General features: G+C 36.8%; 1 protein-coding gene across 1 annotated transcript in view; it reads left to right on the top strand.

Moving 5' to 3' along the window:
• The window catches only part of CACNA1D (calcium voltage-gated channel subunit alpha1 D), a 242,030-nt gene that overhangs the window by 211,799 nt on the left and 11,070 nt on the right, over window positions 1-19,161 (top strand). Inside the window, 4 exon segments of the mRNA XM_088134184.1 lie at window positions 11,957-12,070; window positions 15,180-15,562; window positions 16,183-16,215; window positions 17,405-17,554. Coding sequence (XP_087990310.1) covers window positions 11,957-12,070; window positions 15,180-15,562; window positions 16,183-16,215; window positions 17,405-17,554 — 680 coding nt within the window.

Consider the following 19,161-nt stretch of genomic DNA (forward strand, 5'->3'; position numbering starts at 1 on the left):
CTCATACAACATAGGTGTTATCCTGATGTACCAGGTTCCACTGGTCAGCAAGTAGATGGCTGTGGAACAAATTTCACAATAAATTCCATGACTCTGGAAGATCTCACTTCTGTCATCTCAATAATTCTGCCCAGCCGGCATCTAACTTTGAACAAACAACCCCCCCCCCCGCCACAGTTCAGCACAAAAAGGTTGCAGTGGCCCACGGAAAGTTCTCGCTCACAATTCCCCAAAAGGGAGTTGTGACTGTGAAACAAGGCTATCAAATGGCAATCTATGAGTACAGTAAGGGTGGAGAAGTATTGACACTTCCCTATTATCACCACTGGGTTGACCAAAAACTGGGCTTCCATCTGTGTTTAATCATATTTGTTCTTTGTCTTTTGACAAGCAATGAATCATATTCATTCTTTGTCTTTTGACAGCATTGCTCCAGGTGCCTCTTCTGATATTTCATCTCCTGGAGCTCCTCAGTAAACCAAGGAACCCCCCAGGCTCATTATGCAGGGATAGGCTATTCAGGGATGATCCTATCAAACACTTTTGTTGTCTACAGATTCCAGAGTTTGACTAAATGCCCAGGAGAACTGCTCACCCAATTTCTGGGAAACTCCCCAATGCCTGCTGGAAACCAGTTGGATCCATAAAGTGCATGGGGCAAACCAGATGTTGATAGTGTGAACTAGGCTTGTAATGACCAAAGAGTATCTGGTAACTTACATATTATGTTGGAAGTAATACAGTTTAAATATGGATGTTCAAGATCACATTTTCAATCAACTCTGACTCTCTGGCATGGGAAAACAACCTACAATTCCAGGCTAAATGTGGCCCCTAGGCTCATTTTTGTGGCCCCTGTATCTCATTCTGATTATTATTGATGAAAATTAATGATATTTTCCCTCTATTTTGAGGCAAGAAACATTTGTGAATTGTAGAAGCCCTAAATTGGTTGTTACATTTAAAAAAATAAAACTTAAAACTCTTAACCAAAAATCTGAAAAACTGAAAATCTTTGCCCTGCACACAGGTATGACATAATGCCACCAAGTTTGATTATTTGCACCGTTCAGTGCAGCTTCACTATCCCCCTCCACTAGAACATTTGTTAGAATGGCCATAACAAATTAACTCATTCACATGGCCAAGCCCCTTTCTGATACCTTGCATATTGTAGAAAAGTCAGGAATGTGAGGGCAATGAAGGGGAACATTAGGGACAGGCCTACACACGCTGATATTTCTTGTTCAGATGCAACTTTTGCTCAGGACTATTTTTATTGCTTTGATCTATTTCTTTTATTAAAGGTATCATTCTGAGGATGTGCCTAAATTATACCATCCAACTGGTGTAATACAAAGAGCACAACCAGGATGTATGCTTCAGAACTGGAAACCTGATGATTCAGCTATCTCCTGCCCCTTTTTTGACAAATACTTTTCTAAAGAATATTCAGTCATTTTGGGGATCCACATCTTGCTTTTTAATTATTATCTGAACTAGGATCAAAGCTATTTAAGAAAGTTCAGTATGATAAAGACTGAGTTTTCTTTTCTGAACCAGGAATTGGTATGATGTAAAAACATTTTATTGGACCTGTAGAATCTCGTTATATAATTATTTTTACATGAATGCTGTAGAAATGGATACTCATGTGAATGTGACCTGAATTTCTTACTTACTTACTTAACTCTCCTTTCCCCCTCCTGGATCTATGGCTGATTGCCAAACTCTAAAAGTTAATACTGAACATTTCCAGTTTTAAATCCTATTGGCTATAGTAACAGGTGACAGGAGTTAGAGTCTAAGAAAGTTGCCCTGCTAGATCAAGCCAAGGCCCAGCGGCCAACCAAATGCTTCTGGGTGCTCAAAGACAGAAAAAGGAGACATATTTTTCTTCTGCTGTCATTTCCTTACAACTGGTATTTGTAAATGACATCCCTAATCCAGACAGAACACTGTGTCTCAGAATGAATGGTTTTTGATAGATACTGAAGTTTCTACATTTTATAACCACAACCATTGCAAGATGTTCTAATGGTGGCAGTTTAAAAGACAAAGTTCTCAGTGCAGTTGAATTAACAAGAGAAACATCCCCATGAGGTGAAAGGATACTGGATGTGCATCAGCTGAGTCCAAGTAAGACTGAGAGATGGCTAAAATGGAGCTTCTACAGCAGTGTTTCTCAACCTTGGCAACTTTAAGATGTGTGAACTTCAACTCCCAGAATTCCCCAGCCAGCCATGCTTAAAGTTGCCAAGGTTGAGAAACACTGCTCTACAGATATGGACTGAATCACACATACAGCATATTAGTGAACAATGCTTCCTCCACCAGATCTTATTGAAGAATAGACAGTTTAGGGTTAGACAGTGTTACAAATGATTAATCCATAATAATATCTCTAATGGAGATGTAGAAGATGAATAGTGATTTTTTTCCTAATAGCTATCTTTTCTAGCTAACTTTTCTAACTAAAAATAACTAGCTATTTTTCCTAGTAGTCCATTTATTTCAGATTTTTTTCATTTAAAACAAAAGCTGCTTTTATGACACTATAATACTTAAGCTGGATTGTATATCTGCTTGGACATTTAGATCTGTACTAGAAGTTGGCACCAGTTGTGATTTTAGAAAAATCAGTGTTGCAAGATATACAATGATCAAAAGTTTTAATTTCTCTAATTTATGTATAATTTCTACTTATACTTTCTGAAAGTGAATCATAAATGAGTTAATGATGTTTCCTCCATTTCTCTGTTCATTCCCTTTGCTGTTAATCAAATATTTAAGAATAACCTTGAAGGAAGAAAGAAGTAAGGCTGCTCAATCTGTCTGAATTTTCTGTGTGATTCACAGAAATGTGTATATTATGTTCAGTAGCTTCTGGAATACATCCTGTCTGAAATATTGTCAAAATAATGTATTGTAAGCATCAAGCATCACCTTTAAAAATGCCAAACTGGGATTATTTTAAAGAGGGTTCTAATCTAAATTAATACTAAGGGAAAGGTTGATTAAAAAACAAAATCAGCCAATTTTTGCATTCTCCCGTGGGGGCAGGGGACACCAATAACATCTTCCAGATCACTATCATACATGAAACAGTGTAGACAACTCAGTAAAAACAAAGAAGCCTAGCAAGAGTCCAATTTCCTTTATAAATTTCATTTAATAAGATCTGTAGGACCAGTTGATTTATCTGTGTGGTTGGTTCAGGTAGTATGAAATACATTTGAATTGACATGGTTTACTTCTTTTTCTTTCTTTTTCTTTTCTGCTTTCACTATTTCTGTCATACATTTCTTCCCTGTTCCTATGTCTGTATCAAATTTTGTTTATCTTTAACTATTGTAATGTCATCAGGCTGCAAATTATCGTTCAGCTTTGTACAATAATTTTTAATAGATAGCTCGGAGGCTTTTTGAAGATTAACTTCTTTATGTGAATAGAAGTCACTTGCTCAATCCAGAACGGTAATTATGATTTGAACCCAGACTCCCTTTCCAAACTGAATTTGGTTATAAGAGGGAAGGGATAAAGTTCAAATAAGACCTTGTCTGATTTCTAAATCCTCCTAGTGAGTTGGATTAACTGATTATCTTTAGAGATATCATTAAAAGAAAACAATAGACAGCTTTGGTCCAATTCAGTGAAGGTACAACACAGTATCAAAAATTAATGAAGAATTGTTAAGCAGTTTTATGAAAAAGACTCAAGCTGCTAAGAAGGTGCTTCATGACCTGATGCAGGGTTGAAACATGGAGATGAAGAGAAATGTGCCATTTTTAGTTTTCTCCCTGAAAGACAACAAAATCTTTACATGCTGCAAATGCACAGGGAGAACCCACCAAGAGATAATATCACCAAGAAACCTCTCAGAAAATAGAATCTTTGATAATGGGAATTGTTCTCCAGATGAAATAATTCTGGTAAGCAGTGGGAGGGACCTCAAGAGAACTGGGAAGAATGTGTCTGGAATCATCTTGCAAAACTGATCCAGAGGAATTTAAACTGAATTCTGTCAGGGAGAGAGAAGAAAGCTCAGAAAATAGCATGATGCCATGGACTGGGAAAGGAACTAGCCTTGGGTGTGTGTAGAATGTGAAGGCAAATATAGGAAGGAGTAGGTCAGGTTCTACAACCTTAAAATTCCAATGTACAAAAGCACAGAGTATGGAAAACAAACAGGAAGAGTGAGAAATCTAATGCAGGAAAGAAAATATGATTTAGTAGCCCTTGCTGAAACCTGATTTTCAGCTAGGATAACTTAATGAAATAGTCCAGACAAAATGAGAGGAGAAATGACATTTTATATATAAAAGAAGTACATATGCATAAGATGCAGGAATTTGAGACAAAGTCTCTTATGAGATTATAGTGTACAAGATGACAAAAAGCAAACTGAACTATGCTGCCATTTGATGGATAGAAGTTGGCTGAACAATTATGCCACTGAATGGATATCAATGGCTCCACATCAAACTAAATAAGTGGTTTAGTGCAGGACTCTAACCAAGACTCTGTGTTGCTCAATGTATGTATAAATGACTAAGGTAAATGTTTAGAAAATATGATTATAAAATTTTCAAGTTGAGAATATGGCAAACACCTTATTGGGTGATTCAGGAGGACCTTGACAAGCTGAAACAATGGGCAGAAACCAGCAAGATTAATTTCAACAGCAAAGCAAAAGTAGGAAGAATCAAAGGCATGTGCGTGGGATGTGGAGAGCCAGGGAACCATACTGGGCAGCAGTGCATGCAAAAAGGATCTAAGTGTCTTGGTGGATCACAAGCAGAACATGAGCTGCAAAAGCAAATGCAATCCTAAGTTGCGTCAACAGAAGTATGGTGTCAAGATCAAGAGAAATAATTATTTCAGTGTATTCTCTGTTGATCAGCCCATATCTAGAACATTTGTCCAGTTATGGATATCTCATTTTTGGAAGTACATTGCCAAATTGGAGCAGAGGAGAGCAACCAAGATGATAGAGGGCCTGGAAAGAAAAACATACAAGGAATAGTTGGAGGCACCGGGTATGTTTAGCCTGGAGAAGAGAAGAATGCAGAAAGACGTGATACTTGTATTCAAGTATCTGAAGGGCTGTCATGGAGAGGATGTAGCAGAATTGTTCAGAGTTTTCCAGAAAACCGGAAAAGAAATGGGTTTAAATTACAAAGGAACTGGATTTTCAGTAGACATTAGGAAAAATGTCCTAATGATAAGAGGGGTGGACTGTTTCAATAGATGGTGAATTCTCCTTTGCTAGTGGTCTCCTTTGCTAAACACCTCTAACATAGTGGTGTTTAGAGGTTGGATGGTCATCTTTCAAGGTGCTGTTGTGGTGGATTCCTGCATTGGGTACGGGATCAGACTAGGTAATCTCTAAGGTCCAGCCACAGTTGTCAGCAAAATGTCAGGAAATCTATTGTCTAGGCCACCATCACTAAACCCTGAAGCCCAGCACTGTCCAATAGATACTGCCTGTGAAAGCCTACACCAGTGTACTTCCTTACTTGTTTGACACATGACCTTTGAAGATTCCCTAAGTACAGTAACATTTTCTCTGAAAAAGAATAAAACATTGTGATTGGCCTATGTGGACTGACTTTGGGTACACTCTACACACACACACTATATGCATACTTAGAAATATAGAGATCCATTATATAAAAAAAGAGGCAAAACCTCAGAAGAACCTTCAGAAGAAGAAGAGGACTTTCCTGCCACTCAATAAGGACTAGCCTATCTTGGTATATTTAGATGGTCAAACCTACATTGTTGGTTAGGGCTGAACATGCCCTTCAAAAATGTGTTTCACAATGTGTGGCGATGTCTTCAAAGACCTGCTCATCAAAGCAACCACATCTTTTTCCAGGCTTGTGGCTCTAAATGTATGCAGAGGCAGTTGGGTAAGCAGTCACATGAGCCTGGAAAAAGATGTAGCTACTTTTTGATCCAAAAAGATGTGCTTTATAAACTTTATAAACATTCCTGCACATTGTGAAGCACCCTTTTGAAAGACCCTCCTCTTTATACCTTTTAGGGTTGAATGTGATTTTTCTGCTGGAATGGCTTACATACGGATCACATAATTCCACCATGTAGGAAACCAGCACTCACAATAAAAGCTCATTTGAGGTGGAAGGAGAATGTAGATTAGCTTTAATGCCAGACTGATCAAGTTTAGAGACGAGTGGGGTCAGTTCAGCAGAAATCTTCCAGAGCCATCAAAGGACACAGCCGCTGTGAAATGAGAAACAGCCCAAAAGCCTTTTGAAAAACGGTACCTCTGGGACACATAGGAAACCTACACCCAAAGAGATCTAGCCTAGTAGGAGGTAGATTTTCTCAATGAAGCAATGTGAGAGATTGGGGAAATTACAAGAGATACAGGAAGGGAGTTTTTGAATGATTTATGTAATACATTTCCTTCAATATAGTAATGATACTTAAGAGTATGAAATGTGAAAGGTACTTCTGAAGAAAATCATCTTAAAATGTCAACTGCAATTCAACTGAAGCCAGGGGAAAAAAATATAGAAGGAATTAAAGTAAGAATAACATTGGCAGGAAGAACCATTTCTGATATGTTATTTGAGATTCCCTCCAAACCATTGATTTACAGAAACCTCTAATCTAAAGAACACACAGGAAATGCATTAAATCAAAAACTATTAATCTATTTTCAAATGAAAGCAAGCAATCTCTCAAACCTTACGAAGTAACCCCACTTGACTTCTCATAGCCCAGTACTTTGCTTGGAGGTATTGTTTGTTCAGGAAATGGCAATGATCAATGATAAATTGGGAGACAGGAAACATTGTTTGAGGGAGGGACAAAAGGTCTCTTCGCCAGCATGTTTTCCTGACTGGGAGTTTGGAGTCTGGCCATATCTGCCAAGAAGTCATTTTGTGACAATGCTCACAACCTGGCATCAAAATTAATTTTCCAGTGGCTAGGAAGTTTGGCAATCTTTTGCTTCAGTTTGAATGATTAGTTTGTTTGTTTTCCTAACCTGGTGCCCTCCAAGTGTGTTGCACCATAGCTCCTGTCAATCCCAACCAATTACGCCATTGGCTGGCTAAAGGAAATTGTGGTCCAATATTTGAGTTGGGAAGGATATTTTTGATGATGTGTAAATTAGGCCTGAAGTATTATCTACCCTCATTAATTTTGACTCAATGTGTTTCTGTTCCTTATCTTATTTAAAAAGCAAGCCAATTTAATAAAGGGAAGTTAAATTAATGCTCAACACTCATAATGGCATTTGCAAAATTAGCATTTAGCAGAGCATAAATGAATGGCCAGTGCTTACGACAGTTGTCCATTAATTAGACTTCTCCGGAGAAAGTATATACAGATGATCAATACCTGGTTGATTGCAGAGTAAAATAAAAGAAAGAGGCGTTGCAGTTTGTAAAATATCAAAAAAGCAGTTCTAGCTAACAAAGCTTTGCTATTTTTGTGAAGTATCTATAACCCTCAATTAGCTACCATAACAGTAATAACATATAATGATGACATTCAAAAGCGGTTTTCAATGGTTATCAAAGGCAAAGGGGGTTGCACGTCATTGTGCTTTTACTTCATTGGCCTGCACCATTCATACTGGGCTCACACTGAGGCTCAGCTGAACAGGGTTTAACAATAGAACACAGATTCCTTTGTGTAAGGAGCGTGAAGGGGACACAGCTTCTAGGCACTGAGATAGGATGGGCTCTGTGAAGGCTAATGGCACGGTGGTTTCTGGACTTGACTACTACGTTTCTTACATTCACTGCTACAGTGTAGGTGCCCCATGTTTTAATGTTTTGATTGTGTGTAATCCAGAATTGTGGGTGTCCTAACTGATTTAATACTGCATTTTATAGTGTTTTATTAGATAGTGATGCTTTGTAAAGAAACTTTCCTGTGGTATAAAGCAGCTCAGGTAAGTGAAACCAAAAATATTAGAATAGCTTTTTCTTATTTAAGATATTTGTATTTGTTGTAAACTTGTATCACCAGTTGCTTGATTGGTTTCTACTTTGTTTTCAGATTTACAAAGAATAGTATTTTTTAAAAAACAGTCAACCAAGCAGCATTTATTTTAGTGAAAGGGTAGGAGACTCCTGAATATTCACTAACATCAGGATTAAATGTTATGTGCATTTACTCCAGTTTCTGAATATTAACATTTTGGTGAGTTTTATTATTTGAATGTTGTTTTTAAATTGCACTTCTACAGCAGTTGTGTGAGTTGAGCCATAAAATCTGACAGCTCAAGATTCCCTGTTATTGATAAACTACAGCGTTTGTAGCAATTAGAACCAATTTTATTTAACCAATATAGATCCTTAATATTGGTTAAGAATTTATTGTAGAGGTAAGTTCAACAATCTATATTTGCCTGTAAGAGATGTGTGAGTTTATTAGTGTTTATTGTGAGTGCATTAACAAGTATCACCTACCTAGATCTAATTGTTTATCTTTATACAGAAGGGGGAGGAAATGGATTGGCAGTAATTAAACCTGATTTCAAACACATACATCTTTTTAAAATTTAGATTTTATAATTGCAAGAGCCTTGTTTGAATTAGGGTTTAAATGTAATTCTTGTAAATCTGTGTGAGTTAGTATGGTTTCTTGTTAGTAATGTATCAGGTAAACATGACATTTGGTAATAATGAAATGCATTTTATTTATGAAGGGTATTTAATTGTCTGTGGAAATTTAAAAGAATAGATGTGTGTATTTATTTTGCTATTTTATTTTTCAAAGGAAAAACAATATTTGTGTTTGCAGAAGTTGTGTTGGGAGAGCGTGGGTGTATTAGTGATTAACATCATTGTAAATTGTTGGTAACATGATGCTTCCAAAGCACAGCTGCACTGAATTATCATGTCAGTTTTAAGTTATAATCTTGTGTGTTACAGAACAACCTACCCTGATCTGATAAAGTAATTATGGCTATCAAATTAAGTTGAAATCTTTGAAAGTTGAAAATGCTTCTGTTTTGGAGCAGCCCAACTTTTTTTTAGCAGCCTGATGGCTTTATTTGTGTTAACTTGGGTTGTTTGCTGGACAGTTTGGAGACTGGTTGAGATGTCCTTTCCTTATCCTGGCTACCTCTTCCTTAAAAGAGTCACAGGGAGAATATTTAAACAATGCAGTCAAGTCTTTGAAGACATCTAGCTAAAACCTGGCATGGTTAATATGATCCAAGGGATATAGTATCCTTATTTATTTTCATCCTATTCTGTTGACAAATGACTAGTGTTACAAGTATTTTGATGCTTCCCTATAGACTATTGATTTTTTCCCCTCAAATCAATTCTTGAAGAAGATCAAATTATAAGTTCAAACTGGCTCATGTCCTGAATCTCAGGTCTTCAATTCAAATCAAAACAGGATTGATTTGCAGAGGCCTACTCAAGATACCATGGCATAATAATTTGGGGGTTATCCTAGACTTGAGTTACTGCTAGATAAATAGGTGGAACCTGGGTCTATTGAAGACTTTGCCCAGCTTTGGCTGGTGTGCCAGTAGAAACAGGCCCTGGCAACAGTAACTCATCCCATGTTGGAATAGACAACTGAAATATATTCTAAAAGTATAGAGTATATACTACCTTTGAAGACTACCTGGAAGGTGTGTTTGATATAAAATGCAGCACCCTGCATTTTGGCAGATGAGAGACTTTGTACTGACATAATACTAGTGTTTCGGGCTCTGCATTGGTTACTAATAGGCTCCCAAGAACAGTTCAAAGGGTGCTGGCTTTCATCTAGAAAGCCCTACAAGGTTTGGTGCTCCAATATCTTTAGGAATGTCTCCATGCCATCCATCCAGCCTACAGATCCCCAATAGGATGTTGAGAGACACCCCCCTCCCCTGCTTTGACATGGGTGGGCAAAGTCAATGTTTTACTCATGAAATAGCCTTCCTCTGATGATCTGTATGGTGCCCTCCCTCTTGGGTAACTAGTAAAAACTAAGCTATTTCACAGAGTTTTTATGATTTCTTGTCAATTATTTGAAAACATCTTTTGAAGCTTTTTTTTCTTTTTTCTTTTGAACCCTTGGAAGTTAGGTGTTGAATATGTTATTCCTTATTTGCTTCTAAAAATTGATTGATTGATCTTGGTAGCATTATTTTTATCAAAGAATCAGGAAGAATAAATGATAAAGTAATGCAAGACTGAAGATGTTCCAGTTTTAAAAGATCCTCTTGAATATGGGGTTGTGGGTGATATATGTGCTCAGCCATTTATGGAAGTTTTCATGGATTTATTGAAGAATGATTGAAAATAGATATCCATATTCTTCTTCTGCTCAGTAGTTGAAAGAACCTCACATTTACTTTCCATTATAGCCAATTCTAAAAGAGGTTGTGATACTCATTGTGGTGCCTTTGTAACCAACCAAAAATTATTTTTACTATAATTGTTCAGAAGTCCAACAAGGAAAGTTCTATCTGTGTTAAGATAAATATAAAGCTTTCTTTTAGCAGATACATAAAACAAATGGAAATTATATATTATGAAAAGAGAGAATTATGAAACTGTTGACTTTCTTGGTAAAAAGGAATGTAGTGTGATGCTGTATGGTTATTTCATCATATTTTATTATGCAAGAAACATACGATGTTATGAGTCACTGATCATTACTTCTTACTCTTATTGATAAACCTGTTATAGAAGTATTCTGTAATCCCTCTAGAAATGCAACAATTGGGTAAAATCTACTTTTTTAAGCAATCACATAAGTTCTAAGCATTTATTTTGCAGGATGAGTAAATATGGATATGTACGTGCTATTACTTATAAGAAAAAAAAATCCAAGTATTCACTGGGCATATTTCTGATCCTCCATGCAATTGGAAACCTACACAGTCAGGTTTTGATAACCCTATGAAACATTGCAATCATGTACAGTTAAATAGGGTTATACTTGTCCTTAGACAGTGCCTGTTAACACACAGTATATGTGGCTAGTGAGAGTAGAGTGGGGGAAGAATGTGCATCCCTGTCATGCTCACGCTATGTTTTGGAATTCCTGAATAGAATTTATATCTGGTGGAACTCATGTTATTACTATGCCTATTCCAGCATAGTACGATACATCTGTGGGTTAAAAAAAAGTGAAGATTCCCCCAAGTTGAAATTTACACTTGATGATTGTGTCCATGAAGATTTTTCTGGCAGCAGTACAAAACTGGTTTGCCATAGCCTTTGCCAAGATTTTTTTTTTCAAATTCTCAGTCTAGGATTTCAAATTTGTGTGGGAAGTGCTATGTCTTAGGTGAAATTGAGGTCTTCCAATTTCTTTTGAATTTCAATTTAATACTGGTTTGCGAGGCTTGCATCATTAGATTTTACTAGCGTGCTGCAATGTCCATGACTGATCCCATGCTAGTCTAGTTATACTATATTAAAAGCAGAGATGGTCATCTGTGAGCCATATGCAGTCATCCAGCAAAGAGTATGCTACTAGAAATTGGTATCAGAATATGTTTTAGCAGCATTATCTTTGCAGGCTCACTGTCTCTTTTTGTAAAAATGGCAGAGATAATAGGTCTGCAAAACTAATACACCCATTTTGATTATAAAAGTCCCCCATCCCCAAAACAGGATGAAATGATGCCAGAATGTCTGTGATTCTTAGAAGCAATATATTAAAAAAAAAATGGCCCCAGGCCTAAAAAAGGCTTCCTTTTTTATTATAAAGATTTCCGATTTATTTCTTTTCTGGTATGTTTACAAATCTAGAAGTAGGATTCTAGACCAGGAAAGTAGAACTATGTAGTTGGAAAAGTTTGCAAGTTCCTGGACTGGCATGGAAACAATATAAGTTCCATGTCAGCCCCATTTGCTTGCAAGACCTCTTGCCGTAAATCCTTTAAATGAGTAATTTAAAAGAAGAAGGTGTTTCATTTCTAATATGCTTTGGTTATGTTTTACACATTTAGGCTGGGCTTAGAACTCTTCATGATATTGGACCTGAAATTCGGCGAGCTATATCCTGTGATTTGCAAGAGGATGAACCAGAACAAAATCACCATGAGGAAGAGGAAGTATATAAAGTAAATGGCTATATGATAGGATGCCTTCAACTTATAAAATAGCCTTTTTTTCTTTTGCTAAGCAAATGCAAGAGTTTTTCCCCACAAAATATTCAGTGCATTCCATTCATTTCCCAGCTATTTCATTATAGATGTCTTACGTGCGAACCAGTTAATAGGGCATTTTAAATCTCCTGTGATTTAATTAATATTGGATTCTTGAAAGCTCTAGTTTGAGGCAGTCTTCTACTTTTGGCAAATGAATTCCTTTGGTTTCCAAGCATGGTCATCAGTAAGAAACGATGTCACAAGTGAAATAGATATGGAATATAGAAACAGTAACTCCTATACTACTAAAACTAATTGAAATTGAAATTAGTTAGTGAATGCAAGCTACTTCTGAACTAGTGTTCCCTTTGCAGATGTGTCAGAAGATGGGGCATAGTCCCTACTCTGTTTTGCTCAAAGGGCTGCCAACTAAATCAATCCATCATCATGCTTATGGTATCTTCCACATGGGCAACTGGCAACTGAGGATCATGCTAGGATGATAATGTTTATAAGCACTTATAAGGCTTCTGTGAGTTCCCAGAATTTGATGAAAGGCACATCAAATTATTTTGGATTTTTTACCGTATATTAAGAAAACACATCAAAGCAAGCAAAGTACTTTTGGATTTCACCACATTTCTCAGCAAGAGTTATGAGAAAGGCCATTCCCACTCTCCCTCCTTCTCCTGCCTGCAACATCTTGTGATTAAAAAGGTGTAACACAACTTTTTTCTGTACTCAACATTGTAGCCTGAGTTTGCTCTAACTGCATATGTTTTCAAGCTATAATGTTGAACTGACAAATATGTACACCTAGCTATTCCTAGTTACTCCACTCACATCCTCCTTCAAAGACAAGGAATATATTGGCTGCATTCATTCTTGCTTCCTTCCTCAGCTCTGATTGCTGACCTCTTCCATCTCTCTTCAACCTTTAAATCTGTATTGAGTAGAAAAAGTCTCACAGCACATTCTCCTTTTTGGTTCTTCAGTGAGTCTTTTTCTGGGTCTCACCCAACAACTCTCTTCAACAATCTTCTCCAGACTTGCCTTTAAACCAGCAAGTCTTCGGCACTATAACGCTGCCAGATCCAATGTAGATGCACAAGCCAATATTACAACAAAGTTTACAGTCCAAATTTTCAACAACAACCACTATCTAGTTCTGACTTAGATGTCAGCCATTATACCTCCTCTGTCAAAGTTCTCTTTTCAGTTCTTTCTAGAATCCTCTTTTTTTTAAGACTCCACTTTTGATGTCAGCTCAATAGCCCCTCCTTCTCCTGTGACAACATTTTCCTATGAGAAATTCTGCTCTCATCCTCTACTTATCTATTCACTAAAACAAAATGTTTGCTTGGGTGTCTGAGTGGATATGTGAATAGCCAGCAAGAAGCTGTGGCTAAATGCAGACTGTCCCAATGATCCTGCCCCATACCTAGGGAAGAACAGCTTTCAGTGCTAATAGTATGTTTACAGTTGTAATCAGTGGATTTTCTGGCACTGGAAGTTGTCCTTCCTTTGGACCCATTGGTCAGCTGAAAATGCTGGACTATGACTGTACCTGCAGATGACAAGAGGCTTACAGATTGACTCTATGATTTCTATAAGGTTTGTTAAACTATTCCCTTGATGGTCACCTGGCAGCAACGTTTCCATCAGACAGCAACTGTGAGAAATGGGAAGCATTTCTGCTGAAAGACAGCTTATCTCTCTGGATTGTTTCCATTCCAGCTGGTCACCTCAGGTTCTACTATTTAACTTTAAAAAAATTGTAGCCTATGTTTGTTTTGCTTTTTCCTTTCCATTCTTTTTTTAAATGTTGCATCTTTAGATTGAGAGAACAGGGACTGTTTTATGCCTTTGTTGTAGTTTAAGATATTCCAGGAGTCTCAAAACAATGACGTTGGTCCATATTTTCTCCTGTCATGCTATCTTCCACTCCCAATCTTCCTAGAATTTTCCCTCTCTTATCATGAATTCAGATATGAAGTATGCATAGGCCCATGCCCACTTTTTTTAGAAGTAGCAGCAGTCACTGTTTGGACTGCTTACCCAAATAATAGGCAAGTCTGCTATTTCAGGGTGCTGCCTGAATGAAAATGTTATCTACTGTATAGTCTGCTAAACTAAGGTATGTTAAACTGAGGATTTGTTAAATCACAAGCTTTGTATAAGGAGATATGTGGGGATGCTAAGTACAGGGGTAATAAGTATCTGAATACAATGCTGGGGATAAACCCAGCATAAAACAAGTTCCATGTTTTATCTTTGGAATTTCCAGAGGCATCCAGCTGAAGTAATCCAGCAGTGCTATTCTGACAACTGAACAGAAATTATTCTTCCCATTTAACTGAGAACAGAGCTATCATTATTAGAACTAATGAGGACTAAGTCCTTCAGGGCTGTTCCTTCTGCCACTTATTGTTGTTTCTGTCTTCTCCAGATTGAGTTCTAAGAAATACCACTCCTATCTTGCTTTTAACTCTGCTTAGACTGTACCTTCTTGGTTGGTTGTAAAAAAAACCTCATAAACTTTCTTCTAACAGGGAAGTCAGATACTTAACTATACGAACCGCCATATCTCGATATAGATATAGCTACATGGATAGTCAGCTACAGACACACAGTTGGCAGATGGAATTAAGGATAACTTCCTCTTCTCTGAGAACAAAATCGCAGAACTCCAAAATTATTGCTCTGTCACTGTATTTATGGAATGACTTTATCATATAGTTGTAATAACAAGTGACAACAAATTCTTATAATATAGCTTATAAACACTTTAGTTATGCTTTGGAGTAATATATTTTGCTTAGCTGTTAACTGCAGGCATGTTAATCTGGGTATGTATGGCATAATGAGTGTGAATAGTTTAACAAAATAGTAATTTCTTGGCATGTTTTCAATGGCATTGTGATATAGTTGCTGTGATCATGGGAAGCTGTTTAGAACAGGGTATGATGACTATGTAACTGCCTGATCTGAGGATGCTGAGTGAACCACACACTTCATATGCACATGAAGACATGCAAGCTAATATTATATTATTAACTGATTATTAATTTTTATATTACAGAGAAATGGTACCCTGTTTGGAAACCATATAAATCATGTTAGCACTGATACAAGGGATTCATTTCAACAGATCAATACTACACATCGCCCTCTGCATGTCCAAAGGCCACTGATTTCATGTATGGTGGACACTACTGAGAAAAATGTGCATCCTCCAACAGGAAACTCTTTATTCCATAATCATCATAGCCATCACAACCACAACTCAGCAGGGAAACAAGTTCCAAACTCTACAAATGCTAACCTCAATAATGCAAACGTGTCCAAAGTGGTTAACAGAAAACATACAAGCACTGGAAGTCATGAGCATACGCTGGAAACTGGGAACCATTCATACTCCAGAAATGATCACCATGAGCAACGTAGACAATCATCCAAAAGGAGGTAAATCCCAATATATGTATAGATATGAGAATATGTGCTTTGATTCCATGACTTTTATATTCAGAATATATATTTTTATAATATAAACTAAAATGTTATATTTCACTGAAAATTCCAATCCTTGGGTTCCTTGTTTTAACATCTTGAACACATATCTTTGATTATCTTCTTTATTCATTGTCTAGTTTAATTTTAACATAACTTGTGTGATCCACTTGTAGTTTACAAGTCAGGATATGGTTTACATATTTTTTTAATTCAACTACTGTCATTCTCTTGGCCATCAGATTTAACAAATGTCCATGGGAACTTCTAAGTGAAAGACTGTTGATTTTCATGATTAGAGTCAAGTTAAAATCAGATAAATTCAACAAAAGTAATGGTTAGACTGTTGCACAATTAGAAAGTTGTTGTCTAAAAGAGATAAGCTAAAAATCAATAAAGCAAATCATTGCTTCTTTCTTTCATCATGCTGATTGATGAATTAAATCCTGTGGGAAGGTTTTTGGTAGATATATTGATACAAATGTATCCATTGATAAGTACAATATAGAATTTACTTTCTCATCATTTCATTAAAATTCATTGTACTTTTTTTCTCCATATTCTTTCTTCTACAGTAATAGATCTCGTTATTATGAAACTTACATTAGGTAAGTATATACAAGGTCATATCGTGGAAAACAGCACTTTATGGTTCAATAAAATTTACATCAGAAACAAATCATATAAGCCATTTCAGACATTATCTTAACAGATGATGTCAAAGCATGAAATTTAGGGATATGTACCCTGGCCTTCAACATAGCATATGATATGTAAGTAGCTTTGACCCATGTGTTGAGCATAACATTGAGCTTGGCTCTTCTGTAGTCATAGTTGGGGATGCATTCTTATACACAATGTCAGGACTAGAATTGCAAGGCTGCCTCTTGATCTTATAATACCAGAGGACTTTAATGTACATTTTTGTGAGGGACTCAGGAAGGGATGTCATAGTGGTAGCGGAGGGCATCTCCAAATAAGGCTGGAAAATTCTTGTCTGAAACCATATAAACCAACTTTCAGCAGAATAGACAAGTTGGACAAATGGTTTCCATTCCTATAATCCATTTTGTATTTTGATGCTTCTAGAAATTATGCAGAACATTATGGCCCTTCTAGAATTAGACTAAAACCAGTAATTATTAAAACCCAATAACCTCATGTGCCCACCACTGATTTCTATTCCCTTTGCATCTATCAGATTGTCCCTATGACACCATCACATTTAATCTTCTGCTCCCTGTAAGTGGCAGCCAATTTACTGAAATGAGATATAGAATGAAACTGCAGCATGGGTTTCTTTTATTTGACATCACTGGAGGGGTATAAGGGGAAGCTGTAAATCAAATTAGTTTTATTCAGCTGATGGGTAACATCCACCTCTAAGTCACAACTGTGTTTTGAAAAAAGAAAAAAGATGGGGAAGAAGAGGCAGATGGATAGAGAGGCAAAAGGAGAGTAAAATTTCTCAGCCTGTCCCAGCTGTGGAACTCCTCAACCTCAGGAGGCTTTCTGGTAGCCCTTTGTCAGTGGTTGAACTTTTTCTTTTAGGAAGGCATTCACTCTACAGGAAGTATAGTAAAGTCTACTTGACTACATTACACGCACTGTCGACTTTTACTATATCTTTTTGGTATTTTTTAAATCTTACTTTTGTTCTTTTAAATGCTTTTATTGTTGCACTGGTTTAAATTCTTTCTAATCAGCCTTCAGAAAATATAGGGAGGGAATGTAGGGAGGATTCATATAAGTGTTTATATGAAAAGTAATAAAAATATCTCTACATTCTAACTATAGGTCAGAATCGGGTGATAGGCATCTACCCACAATTTGTCGAGAAGATAATGAAATTAGAGATTATTATAATGATGATTGTTATCTGGATGATCAGGAATATTTTAGCGGTGATGAGTATTATGAAGAAGACAGTATGTTGTCAGGAAACTGGTAAGATTATCTTTTAATAGCTCTCATGCACCAGGGATGAGGCCCTTCTCTAATACCTCCGGATAGCTTATTCAGCTTGTGATACCTTGAGTGGGTCCCACCTCCCTGGCTCCCTCATCACCACTGCTGGAGCTCCTGGCAGAACTCCCTCAGTAGGTTTGCCTTTTCCATGCTTTACCTCCCTTCCTGGAAAGGAAGAGCAGCAGCATGTCTGAGACTGACAAGATTCAGGAGTGGGTCCTGACAGTCCCTTTCTCTATGATGGGAAAAGAAGGGCCCTAAAAGACCTGCTGTTTCTAAGAGGGTATAAGGAACAGTGATTTCCATTATCCTCCAGCATGAAGAAAGGAATAGCAATTGGGGGCCTTGAGGAACCTCCGTTCTTCTCCTCTCACATACAAATCTGCTCAGAGGTAGGTGTCACTGAATTCGATGTATGTGAGGGTAAGATTTAGCCTTACAACAGTCACTGTATGTGAATGATAACATTCTGTGTTTTTATTGTGTCTTTACTGTTGTATTTTGTAAGCTGCCCAGAGTCATAATGGACTGATGTGAATAATAATAATAATAATAATAATAATAATAATAATAGAATTCTATACAGGTAGTCTCAACTTATGACCATTCATTTAGTGACCATTTGAAGTTACAAAGGCACTGAAAAAAGTTACTTAATGACCAGTCCTCGCACTTACGGCCATTGCAACGTCCCTCTGGTCATGTGATCAAAATTCAGCTCCTTGGCAACCAGCATGCATTTATGACAAATGCAGTGACCAGGAGTCATATGATCACCATTTGCGACCTTCCCAGCCAGCTTCTGACAAGCAAAATCAATGGGGAACCTCATGATTCACTTAACAATGATGTGATTTGCTTAACAACTGCACCACTTAACAATTAATTTTCCAGTCCCTATTTTGTTTGTAAGTTGAGGACTACCTGTACCAAGCACAAAAGAATGGAGTGAGAAAGGGAAAATGGGAAATAATGGATCAGCAGGGAATGACATAAAAGTATATCTTATACTAAATGTCATATTTCATAGTAGGATATAGAGAAGAGAAATTTGATTATTCATTCAATTACTGTTGCTAGATGTTGCTGTTTTTTTTTTCTTTTCAGTTTTAGGCATCTATAATATTAGAGATGTATAATCTACTCTTCATACTGAGCTATCAGCCTCTGTCTTAGCTTGGTTTTATACTTTAGAGACAAAATGTTATTACATTAGTTAAGAATAATTTTCATTTCAAATAACAAAATGGCTGCAACCATAGTGTAACTTGATTCCTGTATTTTGGTGATGCTCGGGATCTAACTGATCCATATTTTTTAGTAGATCATTTCATCAGACTCACTGGACTTACTCATTTTACCAGTGCAATTTTCTCTGTTTCCTTATTGACCAATCATGCCCAATCCAGTTTCCCCGGTGATACCATTTGTGTGCTGCTTTAAAAAGTGGCCTATCAAATTCCCAATGAGTTATATGAGTTCTGTATTTCAGAGGAATAGGATGCTTGGAACTGGAGTATCTTGTAATCTCTAAGAGGAGGAGGTTCTTGGAACAAGAACTAGCTACAAAATTGCAGGATAAAAAA

Source organism: Python bivittatus, unplaced genomic scaffold (genome assembly GCF_059951505.1).
Source record: "Python bivittatus isolate LINGU-HERP-01145 unplaced genomic scaffold, Pbiv_v1 ctg000080_np1212, whole genome shotgun sequence".
NCBI classification, from domain to species: domain Eukaryota; kingdom Metazoa; phylum Chordata; class Lepidosauria; order Squamata; family Pythonidae; genus Python; species Python bivittatus.